General features: G+C 35.6%; 1 protein-coding gene across 1 annotated transcript in view; it reads right to left on the reverse strand.

Moving 5' to 3' along the window:
* Nucleotides 1–3,548: 3,548 nt before the first annotated feature.
* LOC306884160 (lysyl oxidase homolog 4-like) overlaps nt 3,549–27,203 on the reverse strand; it is a 29,155-nt gene continuing 5,500 nt past the window's right edge. Inside the window, exons 5-15 of the mRNA XM_079439871.1 lie at nt 21,944–21,982; nt 21,611–21,824; nt 20,265–20,445; nt 16,279–16,433; nt 14,838–15,005; nt 12,066–12,228; nt 11,733–11,976; nt 8,925–9,040; nt 8,148–8,284; nt 6,342–6,453; nt 3,549–6,251 (exon numbers count right to left, since the gene is read on the reverse strand). Of these exons, the coding sequence (XP_079295997.1) occupies nt 6,181–6,251; nt 6,342–6,453; nt 8,148–8,284; nt 8,925–9,040; nt 11,733–11,976; nt 12,066–12,228; nt 14,838–15,005; nt 16,279–16,433; nt 20,265–20,445; nt 21,611–21,824; nt 21,944–21,982 (1,600 nt within the window). The 3' untranslated portion in view covers nt 3,549–6,180. The remainder of the gene's footprint in view (nt 6,252–6,341; nt 6,454–8,147; nt 8,285–8,924; nt 9,041–11,732; nt 11,977–12,065; nt 12,229–14,837; nt 15,006–16,278; nt 16,434–20,264; nt 20,446–21,610; nt 21,825–21,943; nt 21,983–27,203) is intronic.

Raw genomic sequence — 27,203 nt, forward strand, 5'->3', positions numbered from 1 at the left:
TGTCAGATTACCAACAGTCACATCTGGAGAGGAGAAATTGTTTAATGGCATTGCTTTATGAAGTATTGACTCTCAAAATACAAACCAAGTATGACAGCAGTGACTTAAAGGCAAATTCCGCCAAAAAAAGAAAAAGGAAAATGGTGTCATTAGTTACTCCTTTGTGTCGTCCCAAACCCGTATCATCTCCTTTCTTCTGTGGAACACAAAAGAAGATGCCCATACAGTTTTGGTTCCCATTGACTTATAAATATGGAAGTCAATGGCAACAAAAACTGTTAGGATACCAACATTCTTCAGAACATCTTCTTTAGTGTTCCACTGAAGAAAGAAAGTGACACAGGTTTGGAACAACTTGAGGGTGAGTAAATCATGGCACAATATTCATATTTGGGTGAACTATACCTTTAAGCCTATCATTTAAACTAAAAAAAATATTTTATCAAATTAAGTTAGCATCTTGCTCAAAATACAACTATGTAGTTTGTCTTGAACAATGATGTTGTTTTATGACCTGGCTGTTTTAATACAGCCAACTTGGCATACATATGCCTGTCTACTCTACCCCATAATGATGGTGTAGGTAAAACAATATAAATTGGCAAATGCACTTAATCTGTTATCAAATATAATACCTGTGTATGGGATAAAAAAAATAAAAAAATAAAAACCTTGTGTGATAAAAAATAATGCATGCATAAATAAACATTTTGCAAGCTAAATAAATCACATAATTTTGAACAAAAGCTTGAAATGGACAGTCACTAGTATTGGGCTTGGGACAATACATGTTCTTTTTGTGCCATCAGCCAATCAGCATTGTTAGGCTGCCATTTTATTCCTGTGATTAGGCACATGACATTTACGGCTCATGTGATTGGCTCAACAAAACCTATGTCCAGATATCATGGCTATATCTGGATATGTGTACTTCTGCTATTTAGTAGACAAAAACATACTTCTAAACTTTATAGCAGACAAAAAAAAAAAAAAAACAATGGTTGCATCCAAAATTGTAAACTTTCCTACTACACAGCAAGCTAAAAACAGCATGTGTGTCTTTATTCATAGACAGAATGCATGTATGCACTTGCAATTTTGGAACCAGCCATTCATACTCTCTCAGTATGTATTTTATATTGAATAATAATCACTATGTGACCCTTAAAATAAAGTATGTTCTGTAGTATGAATGTGTAGTATGACTATAATACTGTGAATTTGGACATACGATTCTGTTCACATACTGTTTTTCGTCAACTATGTAGTAGGGAAGTATGAGATTTCGTATGCAGCCTTTGAAATGAATTGAAATGCTAACACACTGCTTTCTTCAGATAGCCTATCAGACCCTAGCTTTGCTACTCTCTCATGCCCCCTGCTGGATCCCACAAAGTGTTAGCACAAATCTACCTTTCACAGCTAACAATGCTAAGTTATTAGCAAATCTAGAGTGTACTCAGTCCTAGTACTATCCCATAATCCTTCTGTGCGTGTCGGTTTGTGGAGCTCTCAGAGGAAGCCTCCTGGCTCGTCTCTGTGACATGGGCAGAAAAACGGCTCTGTCCCAATTCCACCCTATAATCAGCGCTTTTAACAGCTCTCATTTTCTGCTGTATATATAACTGTAATTGTCAGGCATGGCAATGCATATGTTCTGCCGTTCGCAGTAAATGTCAGAGCAGAACTGTGAGGAACCAAAGAAATGTACTCAAACGCCTTATAACTCAAAACCTGCACACAATATGACAATATGTCATCTGAGTGTTTGCTAAGGAAAATATCAAAAGCCAACATTTATTTTTATGAAATATGAGTAAATATAATTCAAAAAGACATTTGTGACCCTGGACCACAAAACCAGTCATAAGGGTCAATTTTTTTGAATTTGATATTTACATCAATGGAAAGCTTATTCATTCAGCTTTCAGATGATGTATGTTAGGATCGGACAATATTTGACAGAGATACAGCTATTTGAAAATCTGGAATCTGAGGGTGCAAAGAAAATCAAAATATTGAGAAAATCGCCTTTCAAGTTGTCCAAATGAAGTTCTTAGCAATGCATATTACTAATCAAAAATGAAGTTTTGATATATTTACAGTAGGAAATTTACAGAATATCTTCATGGAACATGATCTTTACTTAATATCCTAATGATTTTTGGCATAAAAGAAAAATCAATAATTTTGACCCATACAATGTATTTTTGGCTATTGCTACAAATATACCCCAGCGACTTAAGACTGCTTTTGTGCTCCAGGGTCACATTTATGCAATTCTAAATGTCAAACCGTGTATATGAATATAAAATTACCCTAAAAAAACTTTCACAAACATACATTTCTTGATGGTGCATTGATACCACCTCATTTTTTTATAATGTTTTTATAAATATGATGTGTTCAGAAGATTGATGGTTTAATGGGTAATGAGTGATAAGTTAATGTCACAATTTTGATAAAATTAAGTGGAAAAAATATATAAATCTCTTGCATCAAATTATACATTTCTAGCATTAAAAATTCTGTCCCATTTCTCAAAAGTCTGCGATCATTATTTTATCTCTTTCATAAAGATTTTTAATCTGTATTTTTAATAGAGCTATAATTCTAATTGTATAATAATATAATTAGAATTATTTGTGTAAGGCCTGCTTCTTAGGTTTTCCTGACACACTTTCATAATTATTGAGTTAAGATTTAACAAAATAACTTGGGCTTCATAAACAAGTCTGAAAGTGAATATATAACAGCTCTTTCCTGACCTAAGCTTCACTTCTTTTATTGCTTTGCTCTGCAATACAACAGTTCCTTCCCAGTGAACATAACAAAGCCATACAAAATTGACTGTTGAACTGCCATATACTCTCATAAAAGCGTCACTTCTGTTGATCAAATATAACGTGCCACCTAGTTGTGCCATGTGCAGAATTGACAAATACATTGAAATGAGGGCTGAACTGTGATTTGTCTCATAAGTGTCCAATGCTTTTAGCTAGACAGGCATGCTGAATTTGCACAATGTCCTCAGTTCTGTTCTGGGCAAAAACCCCATGTCCATCCATGCCGCCTGTCATGAATGAGCAGGGAGAGCAGCAATAATAACCCCCAAGTGTAAACAGAACAGAACAAATATCATTCATGTACTTACTGATATTTAAGTGTAACACATTATTCAAGATAAAAGGAGTCTGATTCAGCAAGGAATATCAGAAAGTCAAGTCCTGACTGTGGCAAAAGGAGGAGTTGGGGATGGAGGAGGGTAATTTGCTCCTGAAAAAGCTAAAAAGCTGCTGAATAATAATGAATAGAGCTTATATAGGAATTCCGCTATAGGTGTCATATACCTATAGGTAGATGTGATCAGCTGAGAATCAGTCGATGCAAGCTTGAATCATGTGATCTGCCAGAACTAACGCCATATGCTTAATATGTTGATTTAAACTTTGCCTTTTTTGGCTTCAGTTGGATTGTTTCTCATCTGAAGCAGCCATTTAAATTTATTTGGTACAAAAACAGAAACCCAAAGAAAAGTCTTTCACAAACACACATTTATTGTTAATGGAGTCCCTGTGCAATGGATCATGGTACACAGTGAGCATAAAAACAGAGTACAGGCAGCTAAATGAGACCTGATGAGTGATATTTATTCACATTTGAGATAAGTTGTTTGCATAGACTAACTACTGTAACACCCATCACAAAACAGTTACAAGAGTTTACATCACGTTGCAGTTTCTGGAATGATTTTGGTAATACTTTCCCATTTATATCTGTCCTGGCCGATCTTAAAAATCATTTTGAACAAACTGGAAAAGACACACATTTCATCCCTGAGAGTATTGCAAATTAGAGCTTAAACTCTCAACAACTCCCAGAAAAGTGCACAATTACCACCAGAAGATTATATTTTTAAAAAACATTTGCTTTGAATTATTGACTGAGAGCTATACAAGAGCTAAGAGTAACGTTAATTATAAATAAAAGCATAGGTGAAATAAATCAAGAGTTATGGTGAAAGTAAAGTACACAATACAGGGACAGATGTTGTCATATTTATGATCTTACAAATGTTAAAAAACACTATATTGTGAAAATAGAAAGTACATAAGTTGAAGTCCTTAAGATAAATAACACAAGGATTTAAGATACACAGTAGCTATAAAGTCAGTTCATCAGTTCATCACATGCACAATAACCGTTGTTAAACATACCGTGCAAAAATTACAAAAGTAAAAACTGATACAGTACAGCTCAAAAGGGTTCACTACTTTAAGAATATATTTATGGGCCATACATAAGAATATAAGCTACGGGCCATACATATTCATTCCCAGCATCACTATGAATGCTTTTCAGGACTGTTTGCAACATTGTAACAATGTACTCTTTATACTCATGGATGTTAAAAAAGCTTCAAGTACATACTAAACAAATTCCAAACCTTGAACATGTTAAATATATTAAAGCAGCCAACCTTTTAGCAAGCATTTATTAATACAATGAATTATCAAAATTTGTTTAACAATGTATTAAATAAATTAATCTTAAGCATATACAACAGCCATTGTTACATTTTAGGATTGAGGAAAGTCACCGAAAAATATGAACAAGGTCTATTTAAAAATGGAAAGAAGGCATAAATACTTCAACATGTTAATAAACAAACAAACAGAAGTGTGTGTTGAAAAATGGTAGTGAATGACCTATTTCTTCCAGAATACTGACGTCCATCAATAAAGTGCATAACTCCAACCGAAGAATTGAAATTAGATATAAAACTCATAAATGAACAGAAAAGGTGAACAAACTGCATTTTGATGTCAGGTAAAGTAGCTCAGAAAAGGACTTACTAAGATTTCTTTGCTTTGATTTTTTTTTTTTTTTTGGTAAAATGTAGTTCAAATTAGTTAAAAATGAAAAAAAAAAAACATTGTACAAATATATGTATTCTATAACGACACATTTATTCTATAGTTAATCTATAACATCAAGAAATAAATATATGGGTACATGAAAATAATAAATTCATTATTTTCTAATGCTAGTCTCATGGTCCCAAGAACTACAGATTTTACATGATGTTTTATTTTTAACCAGATGATCAACAACAACTGCAGCTAACATAGACTCTGAAAACAATGTCCTAGTTATTCAATTGATAATAATTAAAGGAACAGTTCACCCCAAAAATACAGATTCTGTCTTTATTTACTGACACCACTCATTCCAAAGCTCTGGGCATTAATCCGATAAGAGCAGAGCCGATCCTCCCTATACGCAGAATACGCAAGCTGCGTAGGGCCCCCGAAACACCTGCGTAGGGCCCCCTTGCTCTCAAAAAAATTTTAATTTTAGTTTCGTTTTTTTAATTTGACCAGCGGTTATGAAAACATTAATCCTTTCTTTTAATGCGGTGCGCTATCACACTCTCTACGTAAAAATCTGTTAAATCATGTAATGTGAATGTCGTACAGTCTCTTGCTCGGGACTAAAAAAAAAAAACGTAATTGAAAGTTGAAAGTATTCCAAGCTGCAAAAGAGATACTGTTTCTCGAGCGCTTTCCGTGAGTGCGATTTGAGACGGAGTGAAACACGGACAAATGCTTTTCATCCATTCTTTCACTCACTCTTTTCAATAAAATGAAAGTATTGACTGGAACTATCAAACTCCAAAATTACAAACAATGCACTATAAATATATGATAAAAGTATATATCAAATCTTCTGATACAAAACCATGTGTGCCAGGCAGACTGACTGAAAATGAAGTTATTTACTAAAACTTTTGGCATCCGTAATAGAGCTCAAGAGAGGAATACAGATATCCATTGTCTTAAATATAGTTCCTAAAAACAAGCTCCAGTCTCTATTCATTGCAAATGGGTGAAAAAGGACAACCAGTATGCTACTGTACTTAAAAACAAAAGTCAAAATCATGACAGAATCTAATTTTAGGTGAACTAAGCCTTTTCGTTTGATTTCCAAACATCTGGAAGAATTCAGTTCTATAGAGAAAATCGTTTAGTGATGTAGCCTCCACTCATTAGTGCTACTGGTAGACTGTTCTGAGATCAGCTAAGATCTCCTTATCTTTCACCCAGTGTATTGTCCAATTAGCCGCATTTCTGGGAGCCATTAATGAACATCCTCTCCTCTCACCTCTCTTTACCAGGCTCAAATGAAGTTATTGCTGATCTGACGCTGATGTTCGAATAAATCCTCAGTTTCGGCACTGTAGGCATCACCTGTGAAAGAACAGTAAATCAGAATTTAGATACGTGCTTGAGTATACCTACACATATATCATGGTTCATTCAGTGTTACGGGGATTATACCTGCATGACAGCCATACATAAACACTCTGTGTCCATCATATTTACATCGACAACGCATGACATTGTTCATAAAGTCTGATTCAGCCATGTCCAGAGACGGATTTACTTCAACCTGACAAAACACACACAAGAATGAATAGAGCGGTTTGGTAATTAGGTCAATTTGTAGGGCAACCCAGAAGGATAATTTGCCCTGGGATCCCTCAGGAATTACTAATGGGTAAAAAAAAAAGTGTGGTTAACATTACTAACAGACTTTCAATTTTTGTACACCGAAAATCAACACAATTGTACCTCAAACGTGAATTTCGAAGCTGCTTAATTTTTTTTAATACATTAAAAAAAAAATTATATAGGTTTGCAAAAAAATTGCTACATAAGGACCATCTAAATAAAATTAATTTTATATTAAAAAAATATTAAATATTATAATTTTAATAATAATAATATAAAATAGCATAGATAGATAGATAGATAGACAGACAGACAGACAGACAGACAGACATACACACACACACACACACATATATATACATACATACATATACATACATACATACAGTATTACATTATTAAATACAAGCAGTTTTATTATGGCTGCCTGAAATAATATTTTGTCATTTGGTGTCATTTAATCGTAGCACTGTAAAAGTTTCACAGTTCCAGACATGCAGAACCATCAAGGATATGGAGCTTATAAGAAAATGTTATGCAGTCAGATTGCTCATCAAACCACTTTACAAATTGGCTCCACCAAATCAGGCTCCCAAAATAGTTATATAGTCACAATATAATAATTTATTAGTATGAAAACATGCTGTTTAAGCAGGGTATGGGGTCAAACGAGTAACTCTGAGCTACATCATTCTATGGAAATTTAATGTGATTATGCCTGCAAGGCTTAAGAACTTTTTAAATGCTGAAACAACAGTTCTTTTATTTTATTCTGGAAATATTTTTCTTGCCGAAGGTAATTATTTTGTGAGCAGTCTCGCTTATCTTTTTTTCTTTACGCTTTTAATGACAGTGTGCTACTTTTACTCTGGACTGTGGAGCTCTGGGTCTGTCTGACCATATGTTTGAGCGAGAAAGTGCCTGTAAAACAGGCGGGCGTAAATTCCTCTGAACCTAATTGACCATGTCTAATAGACGGGAATATAGCACGCCTTGCTCCTCCAGCAGGGAATGCTTAACATTGGGTTATTTTGGGTGCAGAATTAAAGACAAGCAACTCAAAGAAAAGCAACAGGTTTGCTTGGATCATAATGTATAGAAGCTTCATTTACGCAGCGTCTTTGCTCAGTTGGGCTGGCATGAGACAGTTGGCATTACTCTACATGGAGATGGGAGCTCTGACCTTTGAGTATCACTATGGCTCGCTGCTATGCCATACATAGCAGCAGCCCGATGCCGGTTTGTAATTAGCATCTGCCAAACGTGCTTAAAATACATGCAAATCTATCATGGCGACATTTCAAGCAAATAAATCTTCAAAATTGTCAAGGCACAAAGGTACACTGTAATTAAAACAAAGCTTCAAGTCAACCTATATTTTATGACTGGGATGCATAAAAGGCCTCTTGATTGGCTCCTAAAAGCGGCTCTTTGATTGGCTGGTTCTACATGTGAAGCTCAGCTGCGGAAGTGCTCACTGTGCCCACAGTGATTCGGATGATTAACACGTTCCAAAGTTAATGACAGAGAAAAAGTGGCTAAACTGCATCCTGAAAAGAGAATCTACCGTGTAAAAAAGTTTTGTGCTGTGACTGCCATCTTCTACAGTTCAGATGTTCTAAATCATTTCACCTGCATGATGTAGTCTCCAGGTCTGACATCAGTGATGTCTATCCACTGGCAGTCGATATCGTGGCGGTAAGTGTCCCAGCAACCCACCGAAATGCCTTGATCTCCGTAATTGTAACATGAAAAGCGCTTTTGAAGTCCTGAAGAAAAAAAAAACAGTTATGTGTGGTTGCTCTAGTAAACCAAGGGAAGCTTGTTTCTACCACTCAATACAATTTTTTAAAAGGTAACTGCGACTTTTGAGCTCACAAACTTTTTTTCTTGCAATTCTGAATTGTTTTCTCAGAATTGCATGATATAAACTCTTTTAGACTTTTTTCTCCTAATTGTGAATTTATACCTGGCAATTTTGACTTTTTTCTCGCAATTGCAATTTTATATCTCACAATTCTGACTTATTTTCTCAGAATTGTGAGATATAAACTCAATTGCGAGTTACCAAGTCAGAACTGTTTGACATGAACACGCAATTGTAAGAAATAAAGTCAGAACCGCAAGATATAAACTATAGATATAAAGATTCTAAAGATATAAAGATTGTGGCTTTTTTCTCACAATTCTGACACAAACAAGAGAAAAAGTCATAATTGTGAGGTTTATATCATGTAATTCTAAGAAAAAAGTCAAAATTGAGATATGTAAACTTGCAATTGCAAGAAAAGAAGTCAAAATTGTGAAATAAAAATTCAGTTACCTTTTTATATTTATTAAGTGATAGAAATGAGCTTCCATATAAACTGAATGACATTCATGTAAGATTTAACACAACTAGTCTTTTACCATCAGGGCAGTAGGTGTCTTCCAGACAGAAACTGGCTTTGTGTCCTTCGGCCACTCGGCTTCCGTTGAGTGTGAGGAGGTCATAATGTGTGAACACTTCAATGCTGTGATAATGCCTGAAACAAACATATTCATATCAGCAGAATCAGAATAATTCAGTGGTGTTTACAAGACAAAAATCATTAATACTATTCCTCATAGTTTTTTAACAACAATGATCCCATTTAAATCTATAAACAAGTTAGGTCAAAAGTAAGGAGTGCACAATATTAGATTTTTGCCGATATCCGATATTTTTCTAATCTTTTTGGCCGATAGCCGATATATATTTCTGTTTGTTTTGAAACAACACCAAGTCTCCCCTGTGCAGAAATTATAAACAATTTATTTTTATTTTTTTATTTTTTTTTTCAAAAACGTGTTTGTTAGAACTTATAAACATTATTAAAGTTCTATTTTATAATGAGAGTACGTTGTATATACATTTTCATAATCCATTTGAAAAAATATTTTACATATTAATAAATGTATAATGTATATAACACGTTATTTAATTTACAAGTGTTTGTGATTTTTGTTTATGTAAACTACAGGCTCTAGCCTGTAAATCAAAGCAGACTCGTGATTTTATGACATTGATACTGCTTTATTTATTCAGAAATAAATAAAGCAGTATCAATATCTTAATGATATTTATGTATTTTACATTATTACAAGTAGGCCAACAGTGCCCCCTAAGTAAATAAAACGCCTTGCGTACAGGGATTAGGACCCGGGGGAAGCTGCTACTGCTGCTTCTGCATGTGCTAGTGACTGTATTGACTCTATCGCACATCGGAGGCATCGTTCTGTATGTGCATTCTCAAATCAAATGTGGCGATCCAAAACAGTGAATCATTCAGGCAAAAGTTTGCTTCAAGAATGATCACACTGCTGACGTGTTCTTATCACTATCACACCCTGAGCATATGTGAGCCATCTGTCTTATCGGCAAGGCATATCGGCATAATTTATAATAATGCTGATTAAATTTGAAGCCATTATCGGCGATTCCGATAACCTTCCGATAATATCGTGCCATCCCTAGAAAAGTAAGCTAAAAGTAATCCAAAAGCAGTCAGAATACAGTGCCTAAACCGAGTAATCTAGATTACGTTACAGACTACAATTCTCATCATTTAATTTGTAATCAGTTAATCTACCAGCACTGCTGGGACCACCCACAACACCCTAGAGTCATGGCAGCAGTTTTGCTGATGTTTTCCAGAATGTGTAAAAAATCTTACATTTCATGCTGTCTAGTGAACATGGGAAGAACAAAGGTTCACTATGGACCACTGCCTAATGACCTCACTGCTCCTACATGAAGGTGTTGGCCGCTACGGCAACACCCTTTACAGGAAGTTGTTGTTATGCTGACGGGGCTGTTTATTCAGCTCGTCTGAATAGATGGCTTTCAAATGCCAACTTCACTGGTGTTGTTTTAAAAGATTAATAAAAACAGGTTTGGCCTGCGAACACGCAAAGCCCACAACTCCTCCACAACAGAGTGCCTTGTTCCCACAGAATGGGTTTGCAATTATTTTCAGAACACATGTAAAGGGAGTGGAGGTGCTCAACGCAGCTAATTAATCTGAAAGATGACGGCAAGCTTACTGACCACCCATGACCCGTTTTAGAAAGAAGTGGACATTCTTTTCATTGCAAGCTGAAATGACTGATTAAACTGAAAGGAAATGTAACCACAAATACTCTTCTAGAAAATAGTGTGTCATGCGTCAGGGTTATTCCTGAATTATTTAAATCCATGTGCTGCCCCTATTATTTAAGTACCCTATTTATTAAAAGAATATATGCAAAAGCTGATCCTGAGTGTTAGGGTTAGGAGGATGCAGTGGATTACTACTATGATCTGGTGTTCTGAATGTGCACTTGACTACATGTGACACTCTATGCCTGCATATATATTAAAATAATAATAAAAAATAAATTTAATATATTTTTAATTTAAATAAATATGAAAGAAAAAAGTAATACTATAAAAATATTAAAAACAATACAAGATAATAATAATAACCTGAATTGAGTTGCTTAATGAATGTGCACTTTACAACAACGTATGTCTGGATTTATATAAAAGTAATACAAATATTTTAAATATTAATAAAAAAGTTAAACATTTTAAAAGTGATGTAAATTAATAAATAGAAAAGAAAAAATAAATTTTAATATAAAATATTTAAAACAACAACAATAATAATAACCCGAAATGTCTGTTTAAAACACTGAAAGCTACACTCAATGTCTGGATATATATAAAAATTATTATAAACATAAAAAGTAACTTCAAGATGGATTTAACTGAATAAAAATAATTATAAACATAAAAAGTAACTTCAAGATGGATTTAATTGAATAGAAAAAAAGTTATATATAAATAAATATATATATATATATATATATATATATATACTACAAATAACTACTATGACAACAATAATACTTTTTTAACAATAACTTAATTTAAGTACTCACTGCACAGCACTATTTAAGTTCATTGAGCACCTAGTTAAACTGGATTTCAGGTATCCAGTGGTAGCCAAAGAATAAGATGCAGGTTTTGCACCAAAACATCATGAATTCATTGTGGAATGACTATTTTTATATTTTGCAGGTTCCTTTATGCATCATGCACTCTACAATGGGAATATTTCATAAAAAAAGATGACAATATTTTTGTAAGAGCACTCAGGCTTCGGTTTCATTCTGTATAAACATTAAAACAGAAGGAAGAAGTAAAACCCTCACCTGTGGCACTGGTGCCAGGTCCAGGACTCTCTTGAGGCTCTCGGACGGAAGTCGGCTCTGCCCAAGTTCATGATACGGGAGGAGAAACGCAGAAGGCGGCGGTGCCCGTATGGCCACTGCATACGGCTGGCAGAGGAGGAGAGACAGTTCTCCTCATGCGCACAGGTGAGCAGGTGCAGAGGCCTGTCTTCCAGGTAAGCGCTCTCCTGCACGAGCTGCGCATCCAAAACCAGGTCAGATGCCGCTAAAATGGGAAGTTGATTTATTCATTTGGATCATTAAGTGCAGATAAAATTGTCAAACACATCAGATTTTGTCATTCCAATGACTTACTTTCAGAACAGGTGACGCCTGCTGCTTTAGCTCCACCTCCTCGAGGGCAGTGGACGTAACTGTTACGACGGCACTGCTGGATGGACATTTCTGTTCCCACACAGTGAGTCCCACTCAACAGCACTTCTTCAGCTACAGGGTTTCCTTGCCAATAATATGTGTCCTAAACACAGGAAGGCCACATCTTATTTGTCTGCATATGAAGTATTAATATATACATTTATGCATAGATAATGTATAGATTTTACAAGAAGGGTATTTGACATGAAATACTTTTTAGGAAGTTGATATGCCCTCTATTCATATGTTTCCTGTTTTTCACATTTCATATATTTGTTGTACTGATTTAAATTTATGGATGGTTGCTAAAATGCTTAACTGTTATGGCTGCATTTTGTTTATTAAAAGTATTTATTTTATTGTGTTTTATTATATTTTTATTTAAAAACAAATGCTATGCATCTCATGATGTTAAGATTTTACAAATAGGGTATGAATAGGGTATATGACATTAAATACTTTTGGGAAGTTAACTTGCTCTAGTTATAAATAATCCAATTTTCAGGTTCAGAGGATATTATCAGAAATAAGGTAATATTATTATATATTACAGTACACAATTTTTTTGCATTGGGACATTATTTTCATGGCAATAAAGCACATTAACTGTCTTTTTCTCATGATAAATTGCAAAAAAATATATATATACATACAACCCGAATTCCGGAAATGTTGGGACGTTTTTTAAATTTGAATCAAATGAAAATTAAAAGAATTTCAAATCACATGAGACAATATTTCCAGGTCTCAAAATAGTTGGGACGGGGGCATGTTTACCATCTCCTCTTCTTTTCAAAACAATTTGAAGATGTCTGGGCATCGAAGTTATGAGTTTCTGTAGTTTTGGTGTTGGAATTTGGTCCCATTTTTGCCTGATATAGGTTTCCAGCTGCTGAAGAGTTCGTGGTCATCTTTGACGTATTTTTCATTTATGTCCTCTAAATGTCCTCTATAGGTGAAAGATCTGGACTGCAGGCAAGCCAATTCAGCACCCAGACTCTTCTACTATGAAGCCATGCTGTTGTAATAGCTGCAGTATGTGGTTTTGCATTGGCCTGCTGAAATACACAAGTCCTTCCCTGAAATATACGTCGTCTGGAGGGGAGCATATGTTGCTCTAAAACATTTATATACCTTTCAGCATTCATAGTGCCTTCCAAAACATGCAAGCTGCCCATACCATATGCACATATGCACACCCAAACCATCAGAGATGCTGGCTTTTGAACTGAACGTTGATAACACACTGGAAGGTCTCTCTCCTCTTTAGCCCGGAGGAAACGTCATCCGTGATTTCTATCAAGAATGTCCAATTTGGACTCGTCTGACAATAGAACACTTTTCCACTTTGAAACAGTCCATTTTAAATGAGCCTTGGCCAACAGGACACGACGGTGCTTCTGGACCATGTTCACATATGGCTTCCTTTTTGCTTGATAGAGCTTTAGCAGATGGCATGGTGGATTGTGTTTACCGACAGTGGTTTCTGGAAGTATTCTTGGGCCCATTTAGTAATGTCAATGACAGAATCATGCCGATGAGTGATGCAGTGTCGTCTTAGGGCTTGAAGACCACGGTCATCCAACAAAGGTCTTCAGTCTTGTCCAGATTTCTCCAGTTTCTTTGAACCTTTTGATGATGTTATGCACTGTAGATAATGAGATTTGCAAAGCCTTTGCAATTTGACGTTGAGGAACGTTGTTTTTAAAGTATTCTACAATCTTTTATGCACTCTTTCACAGATTGGAGAGCCTCTGCCCATCTTTACTTCTGAGAGACTCTGCCCCTCTACGACATCACTTTTATAACTAAACATGTTACAGACCTGATGTCAATTAACTTAATTAGTTGCTAGATGTTCTCCCAGCAGAATCTTTTCAAAATGTCTTGCTTTTTCAGCCCTTTGTTGCCCCCATGCCAACTTTTTTGAGACCTGTAGCTGGCACCAAATTTGAAATGAGCTCATTTTGTGGATAAAAGTGTAAAATTTAACTGTTTAAACATTTATGTTCTCTATGTTATATTGTGAATAAAATATTGGCTCATGTGATTTGAAAGTCTTTTAGTTTTCATTTTATTCAAATTTAAAAAACGTCCCAACATTTCCGGAATTCGGGTTGTATATCATTTTCATTATCATTATGTGACAAAAATAATATTTAAATTATACAGAATTTTGCATAGAAATTGTACCTTAATTTATATTTAATGCAGATTAAAAAAGACTTCCATTCCATTTATATGACAATTGTTGTCCACATTAAGTTTAATTTAATAAATTGTGATGCATTGTTTTTATGAAAAGTATAAATTATTATTGACCTTATAAGCTCGACTGTACTGCACGTGTGGTAGAGAGACAGTATTAAGGTAAACAATGTGCCCTTAAAGTATAACTGTCTTGATACCTGTTCTCAACTATTGCTCTGTTACTATTGCTAACAGTTGAAGTGTGTGCAGGACGCATACCAAATGTACCTGCCATTCTGTCTGAAAATAACACAGTTTACCGTTAACCTGTCCCACCTCTTCACCTCCACAAAACAAGTACTGTATAACACTAATGTTGCGCAGAAATATCCTGCCCTGTGCCCCTAAACATGCACAGGAAGCTCTCAAATGCACACAGACTGAGGCAACCAAAGCAAACAAGACAAAAGACATATTCAGAGCGATATTACTGGAAAACACAACATTCTTCAGCAGTCTCACCTGATGGGCACTTGCAGCGAAACCAAAGCCCAGCTGCCTGCATACCACCATGGCTTCATTTATTCCCCAGTTCTCACTGCAAATCGTCCCCCAGCGCTTTCTATCCCCCACCTCCATGAGCACCTCCACACGACCCTCAGCCCGGTCCCTGCCACCCGCCAGCCGCACCTGAAACACAAACACGCTCACAGACATCAAAACTACACATACAGTGCCCTCAAGAAGTATTTCAATACTTTTGGACACTTAACTCACATTTAAAAATGTCAAAATGTCATGGCATATGCTAGAGCTTTTCTCAGAACTGACTTCACTTTTTTGAGCCATTTTTTAACAAACTAGTTTAAAGATGAGGTTTAATGGATTAAGTGCGTATATTTGAAATAAATACTATACAATTTACACATTGCATTTAAAGGTACATATTTAAATGCATACATTTATGCATTTGGAAGACACTTTTATCCAAAGCAATTTGCATTGCATTCAAGGTATATATTTTATCAGTCCATGCATTCCCTAGGAATTGAGCCCATGACATTGGCATTGCTAGCGCCACTTATGCCAGGAATTAATAATGCATTATACATATGCAAATAATGTTAAAATGCCTTAATGTGTAATGATCAATACAAGTCAATACATTTATTTTAAATAAATGGCATAATCATGCATTATATTTTCCAAAGACATACAGAGTGAATATTAAAAAATAATGCATTATAATGGTTATATAATGCATTATGACATTTAAGTTTGTATATTTATTTTAAATAAAATGTAATTTAATGCAAAAATTAATAATTGCCATATAATGCAAACATTAAATTGTGTATATTTAAAACATAATATAATATAAAAAAGATAATAATGGCAAAACAATGCATTATATAACGCAAATACATTTTAGGTCTGTACAATTATTTTAATGAAACATAATTTAATGCAAAAACATTTATCTGTGTATATTTACCATAACTGCTATATAATGCATTACACAAATGCAAAGACATTTTAAGATTGTAGATTTATTTAAAGTAAATGCCATATAATGCATTATACTGTATAATGCAAAGATATTTTAAGTGTGCATATTTAAAATAAATGTCAAAAGGCATCATATAATCCAAAGACGTTTTAAATCTGTATATGTATATAAAATAAATGCCCTTTATTGCACAAATATTAGTGTATTTTTAAAATAATTATCCTATAATGCATAAAGACATTTTATTCTGCACAGTTATTAAAAACAAATGCTATATAATACAAAGACATTTCAAGTGTGCATATTTATTCTCAATAAACCCAATATAATGCATTATATAATGTAAAAGTCTTAAATATCCAAGCATCTTTGGAGGCTGTGCTAGACAGGAGTCAACATATTTTTCACAGCATGTAGAATCATATCAGAGTAACCTGTGATCATTTTGCTTACCGTGGTCTCAAAGCCTGTTTTAGGAACATAACATTTGACAGAAGCATCCTGGCTGTGTTTGAATGTCCAGGGAGGGACTTCCTGGAAGTAACAATCCAAAATGGAGCGCTCTGTGCCAGTGCACTGCACTGAGTTCATGTGGATTGGCCCCGTCCCTGTAAAACAAACAAACAAACAGTAAAAGTCACTGGCGCTTCACAAGTTAAAAGTCTCAAATATAAAACAAAATAACAAACACTGCCTATTTGAGTACTTTCAGCCACAGAGAACACTACATACTTTCTAACTGACCCTTAAACATTGCCTTAAAAAAAAGCTGTCTGCCATTTTCACAGACTAAATATTGTTCTTTACTGATGTAAATCTATAGAGGATCACTGTGTTTTCACTCCATAGCTCTGTCACTGGAGCGGTACCTTTTAAAAGGTATATGTACACTTTATGTACTACTAAGTAGATTGCTTACAAATTGTAGTCTGCTACTGATTACAAATTACATGGCAGAAATTATCATTTGAAACAATCTATTGGATTACACTTAAGTAATGTATTCTGACTGCTTTTTGATTACTTTTAGATTGCTTTTAACCTTAAATAGATTCCATTCTTTGTTATCAACATCATGAAGTGTATTAAACATTACATCATGCCAGGTTTTTCCTAAACTGGCGTTCATGAAAGAACTACAAGGGGTTTGTGGGTTGATGAAAAGCTGTGAGACTTTACAAATGTATATAAGCAAATGTATAAAATAAAAGTAACTGTAATCTGATTATGAGCATTTTAAAATGTAATGTAATCTAATTACAAGTACATCATTTTTGTAATACATAATCCAGATTACATGCAATAAATTACTAGCACTGCTAATATTTTAAAGTACTTTTAAATTATTGTAGTATGGCATTTAGGCTTAAACATGGTACAAAGATGTATCTTTTAACTTTTGTATCCTAGGGTACCTTGTACCTTTTTTTCTGAGAGTGTATTCTTAAAGCAGAATTCCTCAGCCACACATGAATCTGAGCAGATGTGATTATTTTGTAAAATCGTTATCATCACATTCTTGAAGTTCTATTGATATAAAAGAGCTTGACTGCATATCAGATGTCACAGTTCATTTCCCTCTTGCTTACTGTGACATAAAAACATTGGTTGTTTCAGCCTGAGGTGGCCGCTAAATTAGAGCCTAACGTGAGCATTGTGCTAAAACTTCAGATATAAATTTCACAAGGATGTGAAATCAACTACACAGCATAAATATACCACAGCAACATTAGCGTAAGAGTAATTATATAGCTTTTCCCAATCTCAGAAATACATGCTAGGGAAAATAATGGTAAATGAAGTAGAAAGCTGTATGAACTGCTGTGGAAAAACTGTGGTTACGTGCTAATGCACTGCACTCGGCTAAGTTCAAAAAGTCCTATTCCTACCAAAGCAAAGAAATCATGACCATCTGTTTAGTTTTGAAACAAAATTGATAGAGCCCAAAAGCAAACACAGCACCCTATTCAGCCTCGCTTCTGGGAAGCAAATTGCTAGAGTTTGGCTAAAACCCTGAGGGTTAATATGAAAATGTTCCTTCACAGAGAATATTACATATAATCAAGGATGTAATCAAAGATTAGGGACCGAAGAAGAAAGTTAAGAGTCACTGAAAAACCCATTGATAGACTACAGAAAAAAAAAAAATGCAAGAGACATTTAAATTTAGCTTACTGTCACTTTTGATTAATTGATGCATCCTAGCAGAAAAAAAAATAATTTCTTTAAAGGAAAAAACTTAAATATAAATCTAAGTATAAATAAAACACAGTGTATGCACAAAAAGGCAAGTAAATAAAAGCAAAATAGAAACAAAGACTAAGTAGTCCAGAAGTGGCTGATGGAAAGGGAGTGGTTCTGTGACCAACTGCAACGAACAGTTTCACTAGAGTGTGGTTTACGGAAAATGGTTTCTTCTCCCTAAAATAAAACAACATATATATTCCGCATTAATGGTGTTTTCCTTTCATGGGATGACTATAATCCCTATTTTAGGAGCAGATTAAATTGCTATATAAGAAATATTTCTCTCAGTCAAGTGCAATGTCAGCATCAGTTCGAAGCCAGAGAAAAAACTCAGTGTGTGCTGCATACAAAAAAAAAAGTCTATACGCTTATACGTTTTGCCTGTAAAGTGTGAACGTGACTCATCTATAGTGTCTAACTGAAGCAAAACCGGCTGATACAGCATTCAAGCAAATCCTAAGACATGAAGTCATCTAGGAAATTCAGGAAAGATAGGTTTACTTTCATCTTACTGGGAGGTCGGGCTTAGAGAATGTGTTATTTCATGCTGCATTGGCCTTAAAAAAATCCACATTGTCATACAGAGTTCAACTCAAACTCGATAAAACCATTTCTGAACAAAAAATATCCACAATACAGCCACAATGACAGCACATCTTCGAGCATTTTAAAGGGATAGTTCACCCAAAAATAAGAGTAAATAATGACAGAATTGAAATATTTTTAAAGCTGTATAGCTCTTTCTTCTGTGGAACATAAAATAAGATATTTTGAAAACATTTGTCCATTGGTGTCCATGTTGTTTGGACCCCAATTTTCTTCAAAATATCTTTCTTCATGTTCCACAGAAGAAAAAAAGGAAGGTTTTTTTCAGTTTTGGATGAATTAATGTTACATTAAATGTCTGGAAAATCAGGCAGGGAAATGAACACTGTACCAACACCATTATTCAGGATCATTTCTAAATGTGGTAACCACAGTCTGGTGCGTGTAGCCCATCTCAATAAATTTCCTATTTTTACCGCCTGTCCCAAACAGTCCAGCTCTGTTCTGTCATTGAAAAGTTAATTTGTGTCTCTCTTCACTTACTATATGTTTTTGTGGCCTCGGCTGTACTAGGAAAATTATACACGACAATAAATATACCTAAAGACCTCAACGATACAGGCATGCAGAAATCATAAGTTGTGATCTCTATTCCTGTTACTTCATCCAAATGGCTAAATTCAAAAATCAGCAAGTGGAGTCACTTTCTAAAATATTTTTTCCATCACAGCTGCCAATGTTGGTTGAATTGAGAATGGCATTTCTAATAAAATTATCAGCCAGGCAAGTAACACATCAAAGACTGTTTGCACTTACAGTATTTGGCACTTGGGAAGTTAAAATGAAACCTTGACTGGACTATTTTCAAAACATGAAAGCATCAACCTTACGCAGGTTCATTTCAAGTGTCTTGACTCTCATATGGGCCACTACCAGTGCAGTACATCTTATATTTCAAAATAACAGACCCCTAAAATCGTCATTATCCATAAATCAACATTTCATTCTTTCACTTCTTTGAACGGTGGCACCTGATAAAACATAATTTATGAGTCAAAACCCTTTTCACTTCCTTTCTTTAAATAAAAACTGTGAAACACTGCAGCTGTGTTTTTCATCACAGCGATATTGGGAAGTCTTCAATAAATAGCTACTGTCATGGCTTCTCTTTGGCAGAGCAATTATCCCATCTTGTCAGATTGGACCAATTCCCTTGGAATACAGATCAGCGGGGAGCTTTGTCTCACTCAACCAAAGTAAACTCACATGCAGTGTGGATCTGAGCCACAAAAAGTTCAGGGAAAGTTCCTTGCTTTAAAGCTTTATTACTGATGTGGAATTCATGTTTTGCACCTGGAGAGTGTGATATCGCATGATGTATAACATCATCTCTGACCACTTTCATATTCAGCTGCAGACAGGCGTATCCCATAGATAAGCACTGCTCACAAATTAAGTTCAGACTCAGACTACTGTGGAATCACATGGCAAACTCAGTATGATCATAATCACGTTCGTAGTTATGAATCACCTATAAACACCATATTGCGGATTAAGGAACAGGTCATCAAAAAATGAAAATTCTATCTTTTACTCGCCCTCTAGTTGATCTAACTGGTATCCTTCAAGCTTAAATTAAGTCTCACCTTGACCCATGTATGCTCCGGGAAGAGCCTCTTTGGCAGTGCCGAAGCCCAGCTCTCTGCACACCACGCTGGCTGAGATCCGGTCCCACCGGTGGTCAGCCACGGTTCCCCACTTTCCCTCACGGAGAACCTCGACTCTTCCTTCTCCCAGACGTGGTCCTGCCTTCAGACGCACTGACAGCTATGAGAAGGGAAGAAAGACTGACAAGGTTACATTTTAAGTACTAGGGTTTTAACCACAACAGACATATGGGGAGCACCAGAGGGGTACATGGCTTCACCAATCTGAAGATTAGCGGTCGACAAATATGGGTTTTTAATAGACTGATTCTAACATAATATTAGCCCCAACCCTAAATATGTGGTTATAGCTTTACAAACTGCTAAGCCTAACTCTAAAAGCACTACATTATTACCCCCTAACAGTAAGTTTCATACAAAAGGTATCACCCCAAAGGTGATAAAGTTACATAAAATTAAATGCGTTCTGGTAACATCACTCAGTTTCAGTGTCTAACTGAACTAAACTAAGTAAACTAAACTTAAAAATCACTAAATGTAACTGGAAAAAAAAATGTAACCCATGACATTTACCGTAAAATTGCAGTAAAAACTGTCAATTTTGTGAAATATTACAATTTAAAACAGCTGTTTTCTATTTGAATCACATGAAACAGAAATAATTCTAATATGCTGGTTTGGTGCTAATTAAACAATTCTTATTATTATCAATGCTGAACTTTGTGGAAACCATGATACATTTTTTTCAGGATTCTTTGATGAACAGAAAGTTAAAAAGCACAACATTTATTTGAAATAGGTTTTTTTGTAACAATCTAGCAATCTGTGAACAGTCTTTACTGTCACTTTTGATCAAATTAATGCATCCTTGCTGAATAATAGTAATAATTTGCTAATCTTTTGAACAATGGTGTATATGCTTATTCTATTTCTAATTCTATTATATTCAAGTCATCAGGGTTTAACAGGGTTGAAGATCAGTGCAAAAAGTCAAAAATCATAAAACCTCACCATATTATTTAATTACTTATGTTTTGTGTCAAGAACGATATTTTTTCTTTATATTTTGTCAAAAACTGTATTTTTTTTCTATAAAGCTTTTTTTAAACGTATATTTTAATTTCAATAACAGCATAATGAGGGTCGAATTTGAGTCTTGTAATTATTTGTGGGGTTTTTATTACTTTTTATTCGGTATGGCCCATTACAATGTAATTATGATGACTGATAAACTTTTTTTTATTAAAAAAAATATAAATATTTCATTTTTTTTAAGTCATTAAAGCCAGTCATTAACTAAAAAAACAAAATGTTTTTAGGATTACCTCTGCAGGGTGAGGTGCCTGGGGTCTGCCAGAGGACATGCGAGCAAACTGTGGTCCTGGGACACAGCGGGCCACAGCATGGCGACCGTTCTTACAGGGGCCGGGGCTTCGAGGGATTGACAGCTGAGCATGACACTCCGCCAAACTGGGCTCTGTGCCTAGACAATGTACTTTCTCAACCCAGAATCCCTTCTTCTTGGTCATCTGACTCAATCTAGGAGACAAGAGCAGTAGTACATTAAGGGTTAAATTAAGAATACAAGAAGATGCTCCGATGTGTGGTAAAGAAATATGTTTTACTATAAGTGCCAAAGAAGAGTCAACTGAATTCACCTGGTTGTTGAATCCTTGACTTTCTTATCCCATATTTTTCTGTAAAATAAGAAAATATTAAAAGTTGAAAAGAGCTGGGAAAGAATGTGCAATTTATGGAGCTGTTCCTCCAGACTGACCAGCAAAAATATTACACTGGCAATAAAACCATATAAATGTACAGAAAGCCATAGGCCACATGAGGTTTTATCATTAGCAGGCAGTTAAAACTCACTGTTCCAGATCTTCATTAACATTTATGTCTTTATTCAAGATAATGCAAAAGTCAGCACTCCAAACTAAAGTTTCATCCATTTACATTGCTTTTTTTATAATAATAAAAATGTATGGCCTGCAGACTAAGACATCAAAGAACATACACATATGTTTTAACTTAATCTACCACTAAACTGGCTTTCAAATATGTACATTCTATAAACAGATATTTCCTCTGGCATGTTGGTATCCCAGAATGGGCACAGCAAGACTTCCCATAAAACAAACTGAGACAAACTTATACTCAGAATGACAGCGAGACAGAGAGAGAGAGAGAGAGTGATCCACCCAAGAACACCTGCCCTCTATAACACACCTGTTATCACAGTGACACATGATATCATCACTGTCATCATCACCGTCTGTCCAGCTAAATGTGGTAGTTATGGAGGATTTAGCCTGGTAACCCATTGGATGTATGTTTAACACGCTGCTCTGTTTTTCTGACTGCACTCCCAAAATAGTTTAATTCAAAATAGGAAAATTAAATAAAAATGTAATACAATCATTCTCGTGATGGAGCTGTCTTAACGAATGAATTTCAAATGAGAATATCAATCAACAGAAAGAAACCAAATTTAAATGCTGTGGAATCTCCAGCTTAATGATCTCATAAAATATTCTGGATGTTTCTACCATATGACACTCTGTAGCACAGTAACATTATAGTAAGTCTAAAGCTGCAGAACCGCAGGCTAAAAATGATCATTTACAGCGGTCATGCCAATAAATAACTAAACTTATTTGATGCATGTAATTTACGTTTTTTTTTATTCCTATTTTATATAACAAGTTGCTCTTTTATATATCAAATGTGCCTCTCTGAATGTGAAGAGATACTTCAGACAATACCAGTCTGTTTTTTCATTTGTTGTTAAAGTTGCTAGCACTGAAATGCCCACCTGCTCATGTAATTAGTCCAAGAGTTCCACCCTTGGTTTACTGCTGAACCAAGAAAACTTAATGATAGAGAGGGTTGGTCTGTTTGGAGACAACAATCATGCCACTGTTTTAAGCATTAGTCTATACACACACAAATCTTTCTCTCTCACTATGTCTTACGAAACATGCTGTTTAAGCATTTATTAAGCAATAGGGCACTCTAATCTGTGATACAGTGTGAATATACAGTCATAGCCAAAAATATTGTATTTGAGAAAAACATTTATTTCATAATGATATTGCTCCCCATTTTAAATTCTTATTATCCAATGAAAGGTTAGATTTTTGTGATTTTTTTTAAAATAAAGATGAAAAGGATTAACAGTGTAGATTAATTTTCACAGCCTTCTTTGATCATATTTACCAAGGGTGCCGATATTTTTGACCATGACTGTATATTCTAAATATATCTCTGACCAATCTCTGTAGTCATTACACAATATACTGTAGCTATTAAGGATGCACGTTTTCATTTAAGCGTTTCAGTCTTTTATGTCTCCAGGTTTTTTTATAATAAATAAATAATAGTAAAAATTATAAATATTAAACATGCACATTTGATCAAAAGTTAGTGGACTTGAGACGGCAGCGTTAGTATGGAAGGCATTTTTGCTAAATTATGTTACAAAAATTTCGAAAAATTACATAACCCTAGCAATTATTTCCTACTTTGTGCCGGTCATATATTTAGCCACTGCCTTTTATTTAAGAAAAATGATTTGTCTCATCCTGTTCAATATACGTGATATGATAAAATCATCAATCACCACATCACTGAATGCCAACACCCTGAACTTGATCACGTTTTGCTGATTATAGTGTTCTAACCTCAAAGGTGATATTCAGTGGACTGAAAATATAAAGCTTAAAGCCTGCCATTAAATGACACTGAGCCAATTATCACAATACAAACTCCATAAACCCAGAAGGGGATTTTTCTTTCTGTACACAGTCTGACTGAGGCACTGCTTTCTACTGAAAGGACAGAATCAGACTCGTTAAAATATTGTCTTTCGTTTTGTTAGATGTTCATCTAAGGATATCCGAGCCTAAATAGTGGCTTAAGTCTTTCAATTTCCTCGGTGACACAGACAGAGTGTCCTCGGTGACACAGACAGAGTGTGTCCTGCTGACACAGCAGCCAAAGGGCGCAGCTATAATTATAATCTGCCTTTCCCTTACTCGCCAGAAACGTGGAAATCTTCTGAGTGGCCCAACAGTTAATTACAGCATCTTCAGCGGAGGATCCAGAAGAGGCAGTGGCGGGCAGGCCGGCTCGTGCTCCCTGAGACGCGTGAGCGATCGCTACTGCCAACTCTGCTGCTATGTGGAAACTTAACAAAATGCACGTACGACATGGTGAGGTCAGGTGCTGGGCACGCTCACAGACGAGAAGGAGCCAAATGGAGATTCCCTAGGATGTAAGCCACGAAAGCCACAGCTAGCTCTATAAGCTCTAATTTGAGTTCAAACAGCATCTTTGAGTTGTTGTTTGTGGCATGTCTTTTAGTCATGCATAAACAAAAGCTCGCTTAGGTGTTCCTGCGACCTCAAGATTAGGGTTCTCAAGGAAAAGGGCATTAAGTCTAAAAAGAGATAACATTAACCTGTCAACAGTCTTATCTGCTAGGTAAAAATCTTTTTTAAAAGCACAAAAACGTGGAAATTGCTCAACGCTCAAGCACATTTATCAGGACATATTGTTCTACAGTGGACACAAATCATAGATGAATCATCAGCAGAAAGCACGTACAACACTTACAACGCCCCAGCACAAACCTTAGACTAAAAAAGCTTAGAGACCACAGACCCATAAGATTAAGGTGGTGCTTTTTATAATGAGTACATGAGTCAACATGCCAGCAAGGCCAAAGCCCATTCAGATGATGGGAATTAAATAGTTGTGCTGTGAGTGTGGTTATTCAAAATATGCCTCTAAACCACAGCAGCATTCTATAAGAGAAGTAAAAAACGAGGCAACAATGAAAAGGAAATAACAAATGAAAGCAAAATGCAGGTAGTAAGCCTGTTCCATTAGGCAACCAATTTCAAAGCAAACTAACTAACCTAAGAGATCCTGCTCAGAGTTGGTTTCACGACTCAGCATGTTCATGAAATCAAGATGTGCTACAGACAGGAGTGTAAAGTAGGTAAATAGACAGCTCAGTAGGTAGTAAGGTATTTAGAAATAAACATTGGTAGGTAAGTAGTTAAACAGATATGTGATTAAAAAGGTGGGAAGGTATATAGAGAAGTACAGTGGGGAAAAAAATAATTTGATCCCCTGCTGATTTTGTACGTTTGTCCACTGACAAAGAAATGATCAGTCTATAATTTTAATGGTAGGTTTATTTGAACAGTGAGAGACAGAATAACAACAAAAAGTATTTGATCCCCTATCAATCAGCAACATTTCTGGCTCCCAGGTGTCTTTTATACAGGTAAAGAGCTGAGATTAGGAGCACTCTCTTAAAGGGAGTGCTCCTAATCTCAGTTTGTTACCTGTATAAAAGACACCTGTCCACAGAAGCAATCAATCAATCAATCAATCAGATTCCAAACTCTCCACCATGGCCAAGACCAAAGAGCTGTCCAAGGATGTCAGGGACAAGATTGTAGACCTACACAAGGCTGGAATGGGCTACAAGACCATCGCCAAGCAGCTTGGTGAGAAGGTAACAACAGTTGGTTGTTCGCAATTATTTGCAAATGGAAGAAACACAAAATAACTGTCAATCTCCCTCAGACTGGGGCTCCATGCAAGATCTCACCTCGTGGAGTTTCAATGATCATGAGAACGGTGAGGTATCAGCCCAGAACTACACGGGAGGATCTTGTCAATGATCTCAAGGCAGCTGGCACCATAGTCACCAAGAAAACAATTGGTAACACACTACGCCGTGAAGGACTGAAATCCTGCAGCGCCCGCAAGGTCCCCCTGCTCAAGAAAGCACATGTACAGGCCCATCTGAAGTTTGCCAGTGATTCAGAGGAGAACTGGGTGAAAGTGTTGTGGTCAGATGAGACCAAAATCCAGCTCTTTGGCATCAACTCAACTTGCCGTGTTTGGAGGAGGAGGAATGCTGCCTATGACCCCAAGAACACCATCCCCACCGTCAAACATGGAGGTGGAAACATTATGCTTTGGGGGTGTTTTTCTGCTAAGGGGACAGGACAACCGCACCGCATCAAAGGGACGATGGACGGGGCCATGTACCGCCAGGGCATTGAAAATGGGTCGTGGATGGGTATTCCTGCATGACAATGACCCAAAACTCACAGCCAAGGCAACAAAAGGAGTGGCTCAAGAAGAAGCACATTACACACTCTGTGATTGCCAACAAGGGTTTTGCCACCAAGTACTAAAGTCTTGTTTTGTGAAGGGGTCAAATACTTATTTTACTTATTAAAATACAAATCAATTTATAACTTTTTTGAAATACGTTTTTCTGATTTTTTTTTTTTTTTTAAAGGAACGGTAGGTACTGTATGCAAATAAGTTGATGATGTAGGTAAAGATGACAAACATGAGCACAAAATGGCTCTAAGAAAATAACTTTTCTAAAAAGAGCAGGACTGGACCTTGTCATCTCTGATCCTGTATTTATGCTCTAGAATAGATTTCTAAATACAAATATCCTGTCTAAGCCACACTGCAAGAAGAATCTGTAGGCATCAAACTCCAGTAGACGTCACAACACAATAACTGCTATAAGCATAAACCCATTAAAAGGATCTGAGGATGCAGCACACAACCTGCATAAATGCTTTTTTAGAATAATAGCCAAAGTCCAGAACCCCAAACAATAAACTGCTTTTTACATTATTAAAAGAACTGACCAAGTGAGACAACAATGACAGTACAGCTCAGTTGGGAACACTGTTCAGGGAAACATTCTGTGAGGAGGCAGGAGAAAGTCAAGAGTGGCAATGACAATAAAATCATTAAACAAACCTGAAACGCTTCCTCCAACAACAGACACTTGAAGGCTTTAAAACTGATGTCCCTTTCCAATAACAATCAACAGGGATATTAGACTTCTCACTTAGACCTAAGCGTTCT

The sequence above is a fragment of the Barbus barbus genome, assembly GCF_936440315.1.
Source record: "Barbus barbus genome assembly, chromosome: 18".
NCBI classification, from domain to species: Eukaryota; Metazoa; Chordata; class Actinopteri; order Cypriniformes; family Cyprinidae; genus Barbus; species Barbus barbus.